Source organism: Helianthus annuus, chromosome 14, assembly GCF_002127325.2.
Source record: "Helianthus annuus cultivar XRQ/B chromosome 14, HanXRQr2.0-SUNRISE, whole genome shotgun sequence".
Lineage (NCBI taxonomy): Eukaryota > Viridiplantae > Streptophyta > Magnoliopsida > Asterales > Asteraceae > Helianthus > Helianthus annuus.
Genome location: NC_035446.2, coordinates 152,541,914 through 152,562,355, shown reverse-complemented (window position 1 = coordinate 152,562,355; position 20,442 = coordinate 152,541,914). Strand labels below are relative to the sequence as shown.

The window sequence follows — 20,442 nt, the reverse complement described above, 5'->3', positions numbered from 1 at the left end:
TTTCCCTAATTCACTATGGTTTTGATAGTGGTTTTGGATTGTGGTTTGTCACGAATGTTACTATGTTACCATGTAGTTTTAAATAAGTTTAAGCTGAGTTGTGGGGCAAATTATTGGGTTGGGTAAAATATGTTTATAATCTTTCTTTAAAGTTGTATAAAAAAGCTTATAAAGTAAACTGAATTATTTACGCTAAATAAGAAATTTCGAATGTAAAAATGAGGTAGAAAAAGTGGAAGACCTATGAATTTTCTCAGTAAGTTCGTTTTGATAGATTTTCATAACTTTTTTTTTAAATCATACAAGGTTTACTAACTCTTTCCATTTTTTTAAAACTGAATGAATTCATATGAACCCACAAAATAGGGCTTGATCTGTCACTAAGAAAAACGTACATACGAACTTTTGTTACTATCCTAGGATCATTAAGGGGCTGTTTGTCAACTTTTGAATGTGTAAGTGTTGAACCAGTAAAAGATTTGAACAATTAAGAGGCAAATGTTTGACCAATTCAAATAAGAGGTCTTAATCATTCAGCGGCAAATGTCTAAACCATTAAGACATTTGCTCACGAAACAAACAGTCTAAACCACTAAATCCTAAACAGTAAAAGGTATCAGCGGCGGATGTACCATATAAGAAGGGGTAGCCTCCGCTACCCCTTGGCGATCCGGCGGTAGTGTAAATTTTGGAAAATTTTGACATTTTTTTAACGTTTTTTTCGATTTCGTTACACCTTTCTTTTAAGACGTTACCCCTATGAAAGTTTTCTAGATCCGTCACCGAAAGGTATTAACCATTAAAATCTCACTAAAAATTGAAACACACAACCCCTAATTTATTTACACTAAATATAAAATTACGAATGTAATTTGTCATAATAAAATTCAGTGCAAAAGTCGAAGTATACATCATATATTCTTCATACAAATTGTAAATGCGTAATAATGACTTTAAGTTTATTACATCATTAAAGTCATTAAAAAAAGAACACAAATGGATTTTGTTTGAAAAAACGGTGGCGATGTGTGCGTGGTTATTAAACAGATTCTATAGGTAGCTCAAAAGCACCACCTCCTTAGTTGTAAAAAATACTACACACCTCACCATCACCATCACTATGAGTATATTTTGTGCTTCACATGCTGCCATCACCACCATGGATTCCGACATCCACCACCACCCCTCCTCCTCCTCCTCCTCCTCCTCATCCTCATCCTCCTCCAAAGGCGGCCGAGCAATCGACCGCCACAACCCCATCATCCAAGACCAAAAAAGACTCACCACCACAACCATCAACCCCCCTCCTCTTCCTCCTAACAACAAAAAGAAATCTAAAAACACAAAAACCAACAACGACCAAAAGAGAAAAACTACTGCTTTTGCTGATGAAAACAACGAGGAACAGTTAGTTACCATTAATAATCATCAAGTTGTTAGGAGACAAGGAGGAGTGTTGTTAGGATGGGGTTGCACAAGGCCTGGTGATTTCATTAGTCCTGCTAATTCTTCCAGGTTTTTGTTGTCGGATAAAGCGTTGTCTGATCAGTTTGATCCTCTCTTGAAACAAGTTCCGCTGCCGGCACCACCGCCACCACCGCCGCTGCCGGAGAAAACACATAAATCCGATGATGAGAAGTTGTTCAAGAAGGGTGACGCTAATTTACCTTCTTCTCCGGTCAAAACACCACCACGGACGTCGTCGTCTTTGTCCTCACGTTCCTCCGATCAACAGGTTTTTTTTTTACTTATAATAATCTCTATATATAAAATAAATAAATCAGATTGTGATCTACACAGTATGATACTTTACTAATTTTATGAACTAATGACTAGTATTTATCATATCTTCAGATATAAGTATTCATTATTTCATTTGAAACTTTTAATATTTGTTATTATATATATTCCAAAAAAGTGTTTATTTTTTAATTCTGGTGTGATTTATTGTAGATAAAAAAGATGGTAATAACATGAATTTTCTTGCAGGTGGTTGTGTTAAAAGTGTCATTGCACTGTAGAGGCTGTGAAAGAAAAATGAGGAAACATATATCTAAAATGGAAGGTAAATATGCAAAATTGTGTTTCACACTTTCACATGTATTTCTATTAGTGTTTGCATAAATATATAGTGTATGTAAATGTAAATACATATAAAACATGAACTCTTAATCTTTTTGTTTAGTTTATTTCAAGATGAAATTACTAACAAAAATAAAATTATTGTTGTAGGGGTAACATCCTTCAACATAGATTTCATGGCGAAAAAGGTGACGGTGGTTGGAGATGTAACACCGCTAGGCGTTCTCACGAGCGTTTCAAAGGTCAAGAACGCCAAATTGTTGACGCCCACGACAATCTCCACACCAACACCACCGGTGGACTCGAATTTCTCTGAAATCAAGAAACAATTAGGATTCGTTGCGTAACATTACTATGGGATCATGTTGTGGTGGTTTTAATCTTGGAGTGTTTTGGTTCATTTTACCATTTTTAGTTATGTTGTGGACATGATTTGTGATTTAGGTGGGTGGACACAACTCTTTAGTATTCTTGTGACTAGAAATAAATAAAGAGAAAGTAATAAATTGGAATATCATTAAGCCCGAGGTGTGACAGTAACGTTTCATTGAATTTGTTCTTCCCAAAATGTTTGTTTTTATAATAATCAAAGCGAATTAGGATAAGAAATAGTGAAAATCAAGAAACTGGTATTTTTTACTGATGTTACAACATATATATTGTTTCATCAAGTGTTTTTGAGTAAAAATAAGTAGTTGTAACAAAATTAATGGCAGAATTAGCTGCGAAATTTTACTTGGGGAAACAGGATAAAATTTAATAAATTTGTATAAATTATTGTAGTGAAATTTTAAACTTATATTTTGTACTGTGATGAACTTACAATTAGTTACCATTTGATGTAAGACACTAAGAGGTTAAGTTTACGGTTGGTAACTATTCTTCTAACGCTTTTTCCAGTAATATATCAATTACACAACACCATAATCTTTTTCGGCGACCTTATAATGGTTTATGGGTAGCATATAGAAAGTTGTTTCGTCTAAAAGAACATTGAAGATAACGGTTTTGTTTAGAAAATAATCGGAGAAAATGCTCTCGTCTTAAAAACTAACCGTTGACAACGATCCTGTTAAATAAGATGGTTGAACTTTAATTTTGTACAATATAGATATTAATATTTAGAAGGTAACTATCAATAAAGTTATTATATTAATTGGTAACTATAAAAGTTCACAACATGACTTAAGTTCACATATTCAAATCTAGATATGATGGTAAATATATGTAATCTTTCTTCTTAAATTTAGTAAAAAACAAGAATTTGTTTGAAACAAAAAATTCAGCTGGTCAGGCAGTGAGTCAGCTGCTGCTATGTTTAGATGGGCCATATTTTGCTGGGCTGAAAACACATGAAACCACAATCTTTTTATGTTTATTTTTGTACAAAAACAGGCTGCTACTTGGATCGATGTCTTTTCTATAGCACTTTTTAAAATGCTTTATTTGAAGTTTGAAACGAACTCTACAAGAAACCATTATATATTTACAAAAAGTTACAGAGGAGTATTTTTTATACTTAGTCAGTAATTAAAAAATAAAAAATAAAAAATAAAAAATAAAAAATAAAAAGTAAAAAATAAAAAATAAAAAGTAAAAAATAAAAAGTAAAAAATAAAAAAATAAAAAGTAAAAAATAAAAAATAAAAAGTAAAAAATAAAAAGTAAAAAATAAAAAATAAAAAATAAAAAGTAAAAAATAAAAAATAAAAAGTAAAAAATAAAAAATAAAAAGTAAAAAATAAAAAATAAAAAGTAAAAAATAAAAAATAAAAAGTAAAAAATAAAAAGTAATCCGACCTGCCGGATTCGAACCAGCGACCTAAGGATGGCTTTGAGATGATACCCACTACAGTCCTCCGCTCTACCAACTGAGCTAAGGTCGGTTTGCTATGATACTCACTTACCAATATAATTTATAGTAGCCCAACTTATTTAAATGAAAATTAAAGAAAATTCTTATAAAAGAATCACTGAAGTAGTGAATGAGAAATTTAACAAGTAGCATGACAAAAAAAAAAAAAAAGTGAATTTCTTGAAATTTTGTCTGATAAGGTACCCTCATATTGAATGTTTTATCCTTTGCTTTAGCTAGAGCACTTTCACTCTACTTAGCATAGCACTTGGATCGAATCCTGCTTGCTATATAAGTCCTATGCTTGAATCCATAGAGCACAAGCTAAGTTGATTCCGTTGGTTAACATGATATTGATGGCGCCCTATAAGTAGAGGTTTAGGTTTTCAAAGCAGTTCCAAACACACCCAATTGGGCAGTCGGTATTAGCTGTCAAAAATGGACAGTCTAGGCTTATAGACGGTCGTATAAATTCCAACAACAAAATGGATATTAATGAGAAAAATAAAATTATCTACGGCATTTAGTGGCCATCATGTGTTCTAATGTGGCTCAATAGCATAAACCATATAAGAGGGTGTTTAGCATCATCACATTTAAAATCCATCACTTGTTACAATATCTGAACATTTCAGAAAAAGAACCTACAAACTTGACTGATTTCTCTCTTTGTTACCCATTATTCGTTCACGTGGTTCTATGCCTACAATCTAAACTTCTACAACTACCATCCACTTGCAATTTCCAGTACTAACTCACTTACCAACATCTCGGCAATTTGCTTACCCACAACATCAATTGCATTCACCGGTTGAAACCAGTCCGGATCGTTATCCATAGATATATCATAATATTCCCCATTTGCTTCCTTTTCTTGCTTCACAAGCAACTTCTGCAGCTGATCTTCAAACCCAATTTCAATCAGTGCAATCTGAATCTCTCTTTGACCTAACGGGGTTGATAGCATGATCTTGGAAAGAACACACATTGCTTCGTTTACACGATCATGAAACAGACGCCTTTCGGATCTTGAAACAGCTGGATCTTGGGAGTATTTCTTTTCAAGATGATCAAATAAACATGGATCTATAGGACAGTCTACGGAGTAAAATGTGGTTATGAATGTATACGGGTCGTGGTCGTGGAAACCAGAGTTTTGTAGCAGTTCTGTTAAGTATGCGGATTCCCAGTTTTCTGACTCAGAAACCGTAAACGATGATGATCTTTGTTCGATTTCTTCATCGTTTGGGCTATCATAATGTGATCCTGACTCCATTTTCAGCAGATGAAGTTGCTTCCTGAGCTCTGAAAAGGCAGAGGGATTAGATATATATAATATATAATTTACAGAAAAGGTAGTAAGGAGTTTATAACGTTAGTTACCATGTAGTTGAGAACTGACTCTCTCAAAGCACTCGGAACCAGATGATACATCTTCTGTAGGAGGAACTTCCAATACTGAAGTTTGACCATTTTGGTCAAACTCTTTAGACCCTTCAGAAGATTCTGGCTCAGGTCCAGACAACTGAGTGCAAACAGTACCCTGTGAGTTTGCAGTCCATGGTTCCTACAACACCAAACAGCCATTAATTTCTTGAATGGTATTTCAATCTATGTCACACTTCACATAATGCCAAGTGCCAACAAGGTCAAAAGGTCAAACCTGTGAGTTCAAGCTATCTTCTTCAACAGCAAATGAATCTTCATCTCCAAGCATGCAAACATCAATAACAGAAGTTGGCTTCGCGGTAGCATTTTGAATATCAGAAATCAGTAACTCTTGCTCAACAGGATCCTCGTTCTCAAAGCAGGTCTCGGTTGGTGAAACTTTACCAAACTCATGACTACATGCATTGCAATGTTGGGAAGACCGACATCTTTCACTGTAAGATCTCAAATTCATGGACCGTGATTCTTCTCGGTGGCTAAATTTACCCTTCACCCCCTTACTTTTACCCCGGTTAACAGGCTCGTTATGTACCATAATCTTCTCATCAGCATTTGCTTCATGATAGTTACTCGTTTTATGACTTCGGTTACGGCAAGACGGAGAAAGAGATCTCGATCTTGATGTATTTCTGAGATAGTCATCTCTCCAACCATATTCATCACTGACCCCAACTGGGCCCACCGGGCCCACCGCATATCCAGTTTTTACATGCCTTGTTTCACTGTTAGGAACCGAAAGCATTTCTTCCAGTGTACTGCTTTTACCGACCATTCCCATATCTTTATATCCATGAGTTTTCCACCTTTGTGACATTCTCTTCTTTGCCTCCTTAATCATTGCAGATTCAGACATATTTGAGTGTGAACGCCTGTGCCTCACCGCCCTCGTACTTTGGTGAAATGAATTACGTGAAGAAACGGCCATCATTTCCGATTCACTAGCGGATGCACTTGCATATTCTAGAAAACCAGAATCAAATAAATTAATATGCCCGCTTTCGAAACCTTCTTTCATTTGACTAGTAATTTGCCTTGCGATATCTCTAGCTTCTTTGGACTTGTGCCTGGAAGACCTGAATTCGCTCGGTGGGCCCGTATATAATTCTGATTCTGTATCATTGTAGATCTTTGCAACATTTGGCTTAAGGACTACGATTCTTGTAGGAGAAATGGCGTTTGCGTCTTTCCTTTCTGGCTGATATCTAGATGATTTACGGAAGTTATGATTACTGTGACATGATTCATTTCTTTGATGAGAAACAGGAACACGATAGTTCATTGTTTCTTTCAATACTTTGCCGTTGGACGACGCATGTCTGACAGCATTTGACGGCTTTAAAACTGTTATCTGGTTGCAGAGATAACCGTAAGGGATGTCTTGTTGATCCTTATGCAGAAAACTCAACATCAAATCTGAGTTCGAATCTACTCTTTCAAGTTTGTTTTTAATTGCAATGGACTCCCGAAGCATTTCGTCACATCTTTCCTGGATGTACCCTAATTCCAGCTTTGTGGATCTTCGTTTTGCAGTGAATTGTGGCGAATAAAGTTGATTTCCGACATGTGATGCTTCTGGATCTTCATAAACGTCTTTGAAATGTTGTTGTTCCACTGTGGTCTTCCTATCTGACTGATGATTATATGACTGTTCGTTCCTTTTGGGCGTACTCTTGGAATTCTCAGACGCCTTTTTTTGTTGTTTGTGAAGAGGTTGGGGAGATGGTAGTCCATCTAGACCCATTAGCTTCGCTATAAGACTTGGTGATCGCTTTTTGGCTGACGTTTCATTCAACATTTCTTTAGCTAATAGTGTCTTCATAGGTGTCCCGTAAACTTGTTTAGAAGACGTTTGCCCAGCTTCATACATGAACTACAATCACCATATTGTTTTAGACTTTTAGTCACACTTGTTAACTTCTCTTATACATAAAAGACGCAGACAAAGTAGAGTATTACGACATTCTATTTTGAATTAGGGCTGCAAATGAACCGAACATTCAGCGAACAGTTTGTGAATCGTTTGGCGGGAATGTATTAAATAATGAACAAACACGAACAAGAAATTTCGTTTGTTTAGTTAATGAACGAACACGAACGCTTGCTTGTGTTCATTTGCGTTCATTACCTAAAATTAACGAACAAAAACAAAACGAACACGAACAAAAAAAAATTGTTCGGTAAGTGTTCATGAACAGTTCGTGAACACGTTTTATTTTCCTAACGAACGAATTTGTTCGTGTTCGTCCGGTTCGTTTGCAGCCCTAGCCACACATCCATAACTTGTGTAAATTAAATCCTGACCTAGTGACTGTGTAAAAGAACATGCCAACACAAAGTTATAAACATAATCTCACCAGTTTTTGCTCCGTAAAACCATCCCTTTGCGACCTAGGTTGAACAGTTTTCCGGTTCATATTTTCTCCATTCCCTGAAAAAAGTTATAAATGTTTCCTCAAATGTATTGTACAATACATCATTAATTATCACATAATCAGATTAAAAAAATTATCACCAAACAACTTGCATTCCTATTCCGTAGCTAGAAGGGTAGCAAAAACTTAACATTTAATTCAAATAGAAAAGTCTATATCAATGGATAAAAACAAAATAGTTGACTTAAACCAGAAACAATAATTAGAAAAAATCAAAGACACCATATCCTCATACAGAAGCATTTAAACATCTAGATTAGCTAAATTCACACTCAATTGATATCATCATGGTGAAATTACATTAAAACCATCACCAAACCCTAACTATCACTTCATCAACACAAAAATAACAGTATTAGAGATAGGGTTTCAATTTTCTACCTAACAAGTGAAACTTAATATTCACAAATCAACTCAATTCTCATAGTTTTTTCCTACATAAATATCATCGTCAACTAGAGTACAATAACAATAAATTATAAACCTCAAATTAATCTATTAAACTGAGCAAATATCATTTCAAATTAACTGCTCAATATTCTCAACAACAAAACAAAACTAACATACACAAATATACATACACAACAAACATATAGAAATAAATTACTGAGAGAGAATTTCACCTCCAAAAAGGCTAGGTATCTTCGATTTCTTCCGCTTATCTCTCTCCATTTTCAACCACACTTTTTTTTAAAAAACAACACGAAAATTCGAAGAAAAGCTTCAGTAGATCGAAAAGGAGAAAACACGAAGATGAAACTACTACAGATAAACTTTTTCAGCTGGATTCATCCTCGCAGAAACGCGTATAGCTCAACCTACATAAGTTGAAAACATACAGAAACACAAATCTCCGGTTAGCAGAATAATGAAAAATTCAAAATATAGGTCAAATGGACAAAATGTAAGTTTGTAGAGAGAAGGTTTTGAACTTTTAATTACATTAATGCAGGATTCTGTTGAAGAATTTGTTGTCCAGAGAGTATGAGTGTGTGTGTGTGTGTGTGTGTGAGAGAGAGAGAGAGAGAGAGAGTGTGTGTGTGTGTGTGTGATTTTGAACATTCAAAATACAGAAGAGGAGGTGAGTGAGAACAGTGAAAAGGGTCGCTAGGAGAGAGCAAGTGGATCTAGGTCCCACCTTTAACTTGTATAGCTTTTTTTTCCGCCACGTAATACTATTTTTTGTCTTAATAGATTAGACTATATACGAAACTTCTTTAATTAAAAATGTAACTAGCACTTTACAATGCATATTAAATTCTTACCAGTGGGATTCGATTCCTCCGGTGGTGCTACGCGGCGGAGATTTGGTTTAGGTTGGTTTATGATACTGGTACCTGCTATAATAACCAAAAGAAAATTTTTTAAATGTAGTTGTTTTATGCCTAAAAGTATATTGAGACATGTTTTGTATCAATTGAAAACCACATAAAATAATTCTGGTATCGATTTTTTTTTTAATAATCCTAATGTTGGTTTAGTTCGTTACGGTATAGTACCAGCACTCGATATAACTTACGATACTCAAAAAATAATATGCTTATAATACAGCTCTGTTTTCATTAAAATTTATATCGCATTGTTGAGAAAACAAAAGTAACACAATGGCGTATTCAATTTTTTTTTTTTTTTTTTTTTTTTTTTTGCAAGTTATCTGAGAAAAATCAAATGAATTAAAAACATGTTTTTTATAGTATAAAGGGTGTAATTTAAACTTTATTCTTTTTTATTTTTAATTTTTTTTGAAATTGGTTATAGCAACAACACATTTTACTATATATAACAAAAATTAAAAATCATAGAAATAGTACAATTCTTCACAGAGAAACTTAATACCACTTTCCATGTTAAAACACTTGTATAATGTGACAAGTGTTACTTCTAATCCATGTTCCAACACTTGTATAATGTGACAAGTGTTACTTCTAATTTGGTACTTTTGAACATCAAATATTTAATATCTTAATGTAATTCAGCTATGAACACCTAAATCTAATATCACGAGAACTACCATCTAACACCACCCTTCTAGCACCTTACTCTACGCAAAACTAGTTTCTTTTTATGCCAACGGTTTTTACTAAAATAACTTTTAAATGATAAATGTTGACATGAATTTACTTTGACTTTTGTGTTTATTTTAATTGTCAACAACACAAGCTACACGCAAACTAGAGTCTAAAACCCTAAATAAAACATGGATAGAATCTGAAATCACAACCATATGCAAAAACACACAAATCTAGCTCTAAAACCCCTAAATCAAATTTGTATATGGAAACACATACATCTAAAGGAAATATAGATGTGACGGCGGTGGCGCCATGTATGAGTGACATATGCAAAGCTTCTATGTACTTTAATGAAGTCGGCTAAATGGTATTTGATGGTTGTGGAGTGTAAGGGAGTGGAAGCGGAGCAAAAAAAACCCTGCCTTACAATGGTTCGATTGTTTTATGATAATGGTAGTTAAAATACTTTGACAGTGATAATTTTACAATGACTTTTTTATTTTATCTCTTAAAGTCAAATATTTTTTAATCTCAAAAAAGTCACAAACTAGAGTATATGATGTTGGCTATTGAATCTAAATTTAGTACTTGATTTTTGTTTTGTACACGATAACCATCATAATTTGAGTAAAATACAATAAAAACGGCTAGTTATATATTACAAAACTTGGTTAAAAATGCAATAAAAAATTTATCCCTTTTCACTCTTGCCTAATGATCCCTCTCTTCAAGAAGATAAATTCCACATCAATTCATAACATAAAGTGGTCCAAGATAATTTAACCTCAAACAATTTAATGTAACAATACATTTTGTTTTTATTTTACCATCATTTGACCAAACAAAAAGAGGTACCATTGGATTCACATTCCTAATCATATCCTTTATAGTTTTTAATTGTGTCGTCTCACTTATAGGAAACCATTTTAAATATACAAAATTTAAAACTAGATAAGATTTTACGTAAAAGAAGAGGATGTACCTGAAAAATAAAATATTCAACAAAATTCATTTTTATAGGGTTGAATCATCCTAGTGATTAGGATGAAAAGTAGTAACTCTTCGTAAAATAGTGCAACAATTAGCGATTATGATTACATACAATTATCAGTTATATCAGTGGAAAGTTCAATATGAACTACGCTATTAGTAACATAGTTTCCATCGCCCGTAATTAAAACTGCTCCGATATTACCTCACTTGTTAGTCGACACTAAAATAATTTGTATGTTTACCACCCTTTTAGACTATGTGTTGTCGAGCGCTATGGAATGCCAACTCCGCTGGCCAGAAAACCGCCACATGGGGGCGCTATGGTGAGGCATGGACTGCATTGCGGTCGCTAGGATGACAAGAGTTGAATGATGGAGTGAGAGGAGGTGAACAATGGCCAAGTGTCCATGTATACCCCTAAATTTCCAGATTTTACAATAATATCTCTGGTTCAACACCATCACAACACACCTTATATGTGTGATGTGAAAGCCCCATGTGCCTACGTTGCACACTTTTTTTCACAATTAACGCTTCCCATAACATATTGTCTTATCAATGAATTGATTGATGAGATAGGTAGACATGGATCGCAATGGACCTATTTTGTGGGGATACTACATTCTATATTTTGGTCATGAGGAAATTACAATGTGTGGGGATGGGGGATAAGTGCTTAATATTTTGAATTTTCAATCGTACGTGGTAGTTAAGAATCTATACATTGTTGGGTTCAACGATGGCTGTTATATCCAAAGCGACAACATATGAGACATTGGTATGTGATGTGATGGCTAACTTCTCAAGCATGTGTGTTATTCCTACCATCTGTTCAGCTTTCATGTGACACCTTTGGAAGCTTAACTTACATGGTGTGATATTGATATGGTAAGTGTATTTTGTAAGTAATATGGTTTCTTTATCCTTGAATTTGTCTTCTTCAAATTATGTCAGTTTGGAAGAATTATCTGGTATTCCCGCCAAAAGTTCCATTATGGAGGACTTTGTGTGCCATGAGTAGGGGACGAAATATGAATTCAAACATGTCGATATATGGTCCAATTATTTTGACTTCTGTGTTGAGTACTGACAAAGTTTCAGTTTTTGAACATGTGTTGGTGTGTAGAACCTTCAATTTTCTAACTTTGGACGCCTTCTTTTTAAAACGACAAACTAACATAATCATATACATGCACTTTGCAGGATTTAAACCCTCAGCATTTTTGGAATCATTCTTATGACGTAAACTATATTATTAGGTTTTGTATTAATGAAATGGTTGTTAATAACTTTGAGGTTCATATATAAAAATTGTGAGATGTGACAATCCACGTAACACTACATTCTTGATTGTTTCTGGTTCATGAGAAATACCTACCACCATCAACTAATTTGATATGCAAAATTTTCTGTAGCACCATAATAAAAGGGTGTTAATATTCACACATCTCTCCTCTCTATCTCTCTCTATATATACATAGATATATAGAGAGAGTGAAAAAATGTGAAAATAAGATTTAGGAGTGTAAGAATAAGATCAGCGTAATAGAAATAAGATGGGTCATTTATTTTTTTAAAGTCTCGATTTTTTATGCGATAATATATGACACTCATAAGTCATTTTGATATGAGCTTAGATAAAAATCGATCATTATGCGATAACATGACACTCGTTTTGATATGAACTTGATAAAAATCAATCATTAATACTATATCGTGATTTTATTCGCGTCACAGCCAACCATAAACATGAAATGGTGTTTAAATGCATATTCTTTTGCACATATAGATGGAGGACCATGTTGTGGTAGTTGCCGGACTTATTGAAAGAAAATGACGTCTCAAGTGGCTATGAACAAAAATTATCTGTTTTTGATGGCAATTGAAGCTACATGAAATGGGAGGGCCATGTAGTATTGAAAAACAAATGAATGACAAATACCAAAAGTATATAAACTCAAAATGATTATAGCAAATTGTTTTAGAAAAAAAACTTGAATCTAATTTGATCATATGATATTGTATTAAATTAATACTATATATGTTTTTCATTATATAGATAATTATTTTATCTTTATTTGTATTGAAATATCAAGCCATGGGACTCTATGGGAGAATGCCCCCAAATAGTAGCCAACCATTGTCAACTAAATGGTCAAGTAGTTGGTTGATTATTAAATGTACAAATCCAACCAAACTACATGGTCGTTGATAGGGGTGTTCAGGATTCGTTTCGAATTCGAAAAATTCAAAATTCGTTTAAATTCGATTCGATTATCAAGAATTCGTTTCGATTATAAGAATTCGAATTCGATTCAATTCGAGTCAAGTAAATCGAATACGAATCGAATACGAATTTATAATTTCAAATTCGATTCGATGTGAAATTCGAATAAAAATTATACATTTTTATTTATTATTTTTATATATAATAAATATATAACTTTTATTAAGCTATACTATAAATTATTTTCTAAATTTTTTCCAAGTATTAAAATTACCCATTACCAAACCTATTACATGACCCATAAGTAAAACCTAATTAACAAATCTATCAATAGGTTTCTAAACATAAAAATATTAACTTGTAATGTGGAGGGATTATTCTCGACTTCTCGTTTTGAATTTTAGACATGTGGTACTTTATTTGAAACTTTTTAATGTGATATCGTGCTTTATGGCTGCTTTAAAATTTATGTTTCATTTTGATAGTTTTTTACATGTTTTAAAGAATCTGAATTAAATCGAATTTATTCGAATTCGATTCGAATTCGAAATTCTAATCGAATACGAATCGTATACGAATTGGGTTATTTATTCAAATACGAATTCGAATCGAAATCGATAGGTTTTAATCGAATACGAATTCAAGGAAAAATAAAAATTATTCGAACAATTCGATTCGAATAATTCGATATTCGATTCGATGAACACCCCTAGTCGTTGATTCTATTCCCCAACAAAGCAGCAATAGACATAACATGACAAAACCACCGACTCAAGGATGGGCAAGTCTACGGACACTACTTCGTGTGGTAATGCCCGTAGATGTTTGTGATAAATGCGCTAATTCGTGTAGATTGTGAGGTGACGAATAGCCATTTAAACGAGATAAACTATTAGTATATATGACCAAATGTAAATAACTAAAGAATCAACTTAATAATGATTTGGACGAGCTAAAGTACTACAATAACACATAAGCAAATACTTTCAACATACTAGTGTGTTTTATTTAAATTATTTGGTTATTTAGTAACAACTTTATAGCTAAGTTTAATATGTTAATTATCTAAGATAAGAAAAAAAAATGTTACTTTTAATGACTCCTTGATCTAAAACAATCATAACCATTGCTATAAAAAGTTTTATAATTGTTCAAACTAAAGGACCTAAAGTTAAAAATTATAAAACCGGATTATTTTTTAGTAACTTTCTTTTTCCTTACAGGCACCTTCTACTTAAAGTTGAAGGTTCATGATATTTCATCTGGATTACATAAAATTAACATTTTTCATAACAATCAAATAAAAGTTTTTTGTAGTTAGAAAAATGTTTAAATAACTTCGGTGAAAAAAATTGATTACTGTTGGATCATATACAACAAAAGAATAATAATAGAGATATTACATTTTTATTCCAATTAAATGGTCAAAGTCCTTCGTTTATAGGTTTGATAGGCTGTGTACGTTATGGCCTTACGGGACGGAAAATATGGCCACATCAATAAATCCTGTCGATGAAGAATCTGATAGAGTGGTAGGTAATTTGACTGGTTGGTTATATAATATTTATATCATCTCTGTTCTATAATTTATATACATTCTTATAAATGAAAAACGTTTTGGTCACAAGGGTCGATTAAATGTTGTAATACCATATTAACTATTATACAAATGAAAATCCTATATAAACTAAGCAAATCTAGAGAAGGAGAGAACATACGGAATTAAAAATGTGATTTCGTGTTCAAGTTGCTAGGGACGGCTCAAGGGTTAATGAAATAAAGTAAAGGTTTTGGACATCTACCTTTCTAGCGCCCCCAAATTTTTAAAAGAATATGTAGGTAATTTGGGCTTTGCAATTGGTGATGAAGAGGTCTCCGGTTTATGATTTGCAAACACAAATGTCAAATGATAAGGGATCATATGATTAAAAACAAGATGTAATCTATGGTTTATAATTTGGAGAAAACACTACTCACTTTCTGTAATTTTTTAATATTTTTGAAAGTTGTTGTGAGTGGAAGACGAAGAAAAAACAATTATAAAAGTATAAAAATATTATTTAATTGTAAGTGAGAGGGAAAAAATAATAATATTTTAGTGTAATTATATAGATAGATATAAAGTGTTTAATGTAAATGCTTTAAAATTGTTAAACCTATAAGATTCACAACTAGGTATTTATATCAGTGATACCACTAAAATACAATACAATTAACTAATGCACCACTTAACTATCAGAGGGTATCAATGGGGTTGATGTCTATTGACAAAGACAAAACCTCTAGAAACATCTAGATTTGGAGGTCTTAAAATCAAGTCATAGAGACAATAGGATTAAAGAAATTCGCCTTGAAAAAAAAAGAAAAACTAATGGATGGTAACTAACTAACACATTAACCAACCATTTACAATCAAGGGTTACAAGTTACAACTTACAAGGATTAAGTCATCCTACAAAATTTCTTAAAAATGAGACGGGTACAAAGACACAATGTCGAGCAAAATATAATACTGTAACAACCCCCGCGTTCGTGCGTCGTTACTACTCGTTATACTTGTTACGCCTAGCACCAGAGATTCAGATCATAATGTAGCTATATCGCATACATTGCTATTTCGCAGTATTTTCGCATATTACGCATACTTTATCGCTATAACACATCACATCGCACATACTAACACTCACGATAACGTTGAGTGAGAACCTATTCTACCCTCCTTGATAGCCGTGATGTGTCGCAACGCAACGCATATTCGAAACGCGCAACTCGATTATCGCAACGCAGAGTTTGAAATGTAGATACTTATACGACCCTTTGTGACTAATTATAATAGATATATGGATGTGGGTATGAAAATGCGTAACCAAACTATCGCAAAGCTTAATGTACAGTGATGTGACAGCTCTCGTTCGACCAGCGCACTTTTGGACCTTTTCCTCTCATTCCTCGAGATTCTTGTAAGTTTTCAACTCAAATCTTGTACTTCTTTGATCTACACACACTTCTTCATCTTTTTCACCTTTGAATCTCAACTTTGAACCGTGAAATCAACAGATTTGAGTTGTTCTAGGGTGATGTCATCATGGAGTTCTTATGAACTTCAAGCTTTGGCCTCATTCCACCAAGAATAACTCAGCTCTGAAGGATTTCCACATGATTACACCACGATTTCGCATAGATCTAAACACCCTCAATGATAAAATGATTGAAAGAAACTTTTTCAACTTTCTTTCAACTCTTTTACACTCAATGCACTCAAAACCGATGGAATCGGAGCTCGTTCTGATCTTCTACTCATTCTAAGTGAAGTGTTGGTTCAAGATCTGATTCTGTCTAAAGAGACAACCGATTTCGGGTTAAACATGAACAACCGTCACAGACAGTTAACTGATTGGACTAGGGTGATTCCTGTTCGATCTGATAACTTGGGTCATGATGGGGTTTCTGTTGTTTAGCACGTTATCACAACGTTTCGATCAAAACTGCAAAACCTCCAAACAATCAAGTGTCAAGACGATCAAGGCCGTTGGAACGGGTTGTCGCCCGATCGGATTGCCACCTGATCGGACAACTGTCCGATCGGCTTGCACTTGGCCCCACACTTAAACATTATTTCAACCTTTTAAGTTTTGAACGTCGAACAGATTGCCGTCCGATCGGATTGCCATCCGATCGAACGACCACCCGATCATGTGATGTTTTAAACTTCAACACTTAAACAATTTTCAACATGTTCAATACTTAGTCAGTTCCAAACGGATTGCCACCTGATCGGATTGCGATCCGATCGAGTGACAAACTGCTGTGAACTTGTCCTCACCAAAGTGTCCTATTAATCGGATCGTCACCCGATCGAACGACCGTTCGATCGACTGACCTGAAAGGTAGAGATACTTCTCTGTTTTCAAACTGCTACAACGAAAACTTCAAAGCCGTCATACACAAACACATCAATCTCGAACGAATGTCAATCCAATCGAATGGCCATCCGATCAGATGACCATCCTAACGGATTGACATCCAATCGAATGACCATCCGATCGGATTATCATCTGACACTTGGTTCACCGCCACCATTTAACGCACTATTCAATGCTTACGCTATCAATCTGTAATCAGGCTAATCTCAGACGCGCTCCCTTCAATCCAACCAAGTTGTGTTTACTTGCTGAAAACCGACTGTGAGTATACTTGAACCCTTTTTATCGCATTTTGGGTGTAACATACGTTTCTATCAAATAAAATTTATCAAAACGAATTATTTAATCAAACTGCTTATCACTTGCGAATAACTGTTATGCATATTGATGTGCGTGAAGTGTGTTATATTTTAGATATATATTTAAGCCCCTTTTTACACTTTTAGCCAAGTTTTAAATTTATAAAACACGATATTCACTAACACTAAACACACATATGGGCAAGTGCACCCATCGTGGACGTAGTATAGTGTTGGTAAGATACCGAGGTCGTCCAAGGACACAAGAGCTTTTAATACCGGTTTATCCTCAACGTCTAATCAAATCAAAGAGTGAGAAAAATGTTTTAAACTAAGAAAAATAAAAACTAACTAAATGCTGAAAATAAAAATAAAATAAAAACAGATAGACAAGATGAATCACTTGGATCCGACACGTGTATTAGTATAACCTTTGATTATTTTCGCACTTTTGCACTTGTTTAAGAGATTATCTTAGTTATTGTAGTAGGCCCCTCTTTTGAAGGCGACGTTACCCTCAACCCAGTAGTTTGAGTCAGCAAGGATACAATCCTAAAGGGTCGGATTATTGAAAGATAATGAATTAAGTTATTAATGCAAATTGTGGTAGGCCCCGCTTTTGGCGGTGACGTTACCCTCGGCTAAGTAGTCTGAGTCAGCAGGGATACAGTCCTAAATAGCCGGGTTATAGTATTAATAGTAGTTAACTTATGAGGGGGTCAAAGAGTTTGGATCCCCGCCATCCAATACCTATGGGCATTGAAGGAGATCCTACTAAATTTGACCCAGGTCCCAAGCAGGACCTCTAAACGCTGAACAAGGGCAAGACCCTTACCAAACCGTTCCCTTAACCCCCGACCAGGTAGCCAACATATCTCCATATAGACCGTGGAGATATGAATGGTGAAAATCTTTTATTTTATATAGACAGTAAAATAATGCCAAGACACCACGGACAAACGATAAGGAAAGATCACCTTCAACATAAGTAACTAGTTATTAAAGTCATTAATACAAAACCAAATAAAAAGTGCAAAAGATTAAAAATAAAAAGTATTATACTAAACACTTGTCTTCACCAAGTGATGTAAGAGACTTAGGCAAACATGGCCTTGATTGTCAAGAACTCTTACTATCAATCTTGGATCCCGAGACGACTCACACACTCTACGATGGACAATGGATGATGGTGGTGGATGATGGTGTTATGGTGGTGGTGGGTGGTGGATGAAGTGTGAGAGAGGTGGTGTGCCAAGGGATGAGAGAGAATGAAGCCAAGCTCCTCTATTTATAGGCTGAACAGAAGGCTGGGCACGGCCCCGTGTCCGCTGGACACGCCCCCGTGCCCGTCTGACATTCTCTCTCTTCATTAATTGTAATTCGCAATTACAATTAATGCGCATGCTGTACTTTCACCACGCCCCCGTGCCCGCTGGACACGGCCCCGTGGTGGGCAATGGAAGCTTCTACTGGTTTGTCTTTTCTGCTGCTTCCTGGGCACGCCCCCGTGTTCGCTGGACATGGGGCGTGTTCAGACTCTGTTTTCTCTTCTTTGCCTTGGGAGGTGCCGTTGAGGGTCCGGGCAGTCTACTTTTGTTCCTTTTCTTGTATTTATGGTAGAATTAGTTGTCTTTTTGCTTCTTTTGTGATTTTGAGCTCATTTCATCCTGAAAATACAAAAGGAAGACAAAAACACTCTTTTTCCAACATTAGTACTTAAAAAGGGTTAGTTTTATGCCTTAATTGATGTGATTTATATGTTGCATTTTACACACATCACATATTTACACGTGATACTAGTTACATATGTGTTAGGACTTATACTCGCAAGGTCCTGACTTAACTAGTATAGTACTATAGAACCCGACGGGGTCTAGTTAGGATGAATAGCAATCGCAATTGCACCTCGAGAAACTTAGCTGGTAGTATCTGTCTTGTATGCATGTATGTTGAGGTATCCCGTTTATGTATTTGGTAATTCACAACACTTTTAACTATTTACGCCACTCTATCAAAACTTGTATACTCGCCAATACTTTTGTATTAGTGTTGTTTTAACGTACGTTGCAGGTTTAGTCGCAGTCTACATCAAATCAAGCTAGTAAGTCTAGAAACTCACCTAAAATCTAGGTTGTCGGATTTGAATTATTTGAGAGGACATGAAATTCGTGACAACTTATGTGATTGTAATTGTTTATTAGTATGGGATAATGAACGTATTAAATACTGTCGCAATTTAGTTGTTATGGATTCTCTTGAATAATCTGATTCGCCTAGTGTCGCGCCCTGATGATTCCGCCATCGGTTGGGGTGTGACAAATACAATGCCAAAAAAATATCACAAAATGTCGAGGAAAAAATGCACAATGAGATGACACAAATATAGAATAAACACAATGATAAATAAAAAGACATAATGACATAAACAAAAATTCTAAAATCTACAAGCTAAAAATTCAAATGCGAAAACCTAAATCCCATATCATAGAGTTATATGAGACGATTCCAATGCCGCTTAAATGAATTCAATCGAAGTCCGTCTGATACCCTTCCTATGACTTCTTATTTTTTAGAAACTATGTATTTGATCCTCCCTTACAATGATATGATAATTATTGGTAAAGTATGTTTATCTTTTTAATTTGTGCTAACTTTTTATATAATATGTTTTTTGTTTTTCTTTTTGAACGACGAATTTCTTAAATTTTGTCATTTGTGGGACTTGAACCCAAAACCTCATCCATAAGATGTTTAAAGGCATTGCATTTGCCGATGGACCACCACCCCATTGACATGTTTTTTTTTTTTTTTTTTTTTTTTTTTTTTTTTTTTTTTGTTAATCCAGCTTCAAACTTAGAGAGGAATGTAAGATAAAAATACAGAAATATGTTATATTTATACCGTGTTTCGTAACTGCTTAACAGCCATGCATGTTTTAAGACAAAAAGAGTCGTGTATAATATTCATATTAAATATAATTGAGATTTGGTTGTTGAAAAACATTGTCATTAGTTTTTCTATCTCTAATCATTTAACACCAATAATAGAGGTTATGATTTTATTTAGTTTTAGCATTTTTTTGTACGATTAACAAGTTTCCTTTTTTAATTTAGTTGGTGAAACCAATTAATCAATTTGGTTTTATAGGTGATTTATCCAAAAATCTCTCA

General features: G+C 34.2%; 2 protein-coding genes and 1 non-coding gene across 3 annotated transcripts; 1 reads left to right on the top strand and 2 right to left on the bottom strand.

Annotated features, from left to right (window-relative positions):
• The first annotated feature begins 1,014 nt into the window (after positions 1–1,014).
• LOC110904398 (protein SODIUM POTASSIUM ROOT DEFECTIVE 2) lies at positions 1,015–2,603 on the top strand. Its single transcript, XM_022150256.2, has 3 exons — positions 1,015–1,735; positions 1,990–2,065; positions 2,233–2,603. The coding sequence occupies exons 1-3, from the start codon at positions 1,121–1,123 to the stop codon at positions 2,427–2,429; spliced, it is 888 nt and encodes a 295-aa protein (XP_022005948.1). The 5' UTR covers positions 1,015–1,120; the 3' UTR covers positions 2,430–2,603.
• A 1,273-nt stretch (positions 2,604–3,876) lies between these two features.
• Positions 3,877–3,968, bottom strand: TRNAY-GUA. The gene is given in 2 exon segments: positions 3,877–3,912; positions 3,932–3,968. It is a non-coding gene; the product is annotated as a tRNA-Tyr (tRNA).
• A 507-nt stretch (positions 3,969–4,475) lies between these two features.
• On the bottom strand, positions 4,476–8,918 carry LOC110904396. Its single transcript, XM_022150254.1, has 6 exons — positions 8,761–8,918; positions 8,442–8,636; positions 7,741–7,814; positions 5,601–7,256; positions 5,321–5,504; positions 4,476–5,242 (listed from the first exon to the last, which is right to left on the bottom strand). Exons 2-6 carry the CDS (start codon positions 8,488–8,490, stop codon positions 4,662–4,664), a joined length of 2,544 nt encoding a protein of 847 aa, XP_022005946.1. The 5' UTR covers positions 8,491–8,636; positions 8,761–8,918; the 3' UTR covers positions 4,476–4,661.
• Positions 8,919–20,442: the final 11,524 nt, after the last annotated feature.

Coding starts and splice junctions, on each gene's coding strand:
- LOC110904396 (XM_022150254.1), bottom strand. CDS start 8,490: ATGGAGAGAGATAAGCGGAAGAAATCGAAGATACCTAGCCTTTTTGGA. Junction 7,257..7,740: donor GTTTTACGGAGCAAAAACTG/GTGAGATTATGT, acceptor TGGTGATTGTAG/TTCATGTATGAAGCTGGGCA. Junction 5,505..5,600: donor AAGATAGCTTGAACTCACAG/GTTTGACCTTTT, acceptor TTGGTGTTGTAG/GAACCATGGACTGCAAACTC.
- LOC110904398 (XM_022150256.2), top strand. CDS start 1,121: ATGAGTATATTTTGTGCTTCACATGCTGCCATCACCACCATGGATTCC. Junction 1,736..1,989: donor CACGTTCCTCCGATCAACAG/GTTTTTTTTTTA, acceptor ATTTTCTTGCAG/GTGGTTGTGTTAAAAGTGTC. Junction 2,066..2,232: donor ACATATATCTAAAATGGAAG/GTAAATATGCAA, acceptor TTATTGTTGTAG/GGGTAACATCCTTCAACATA.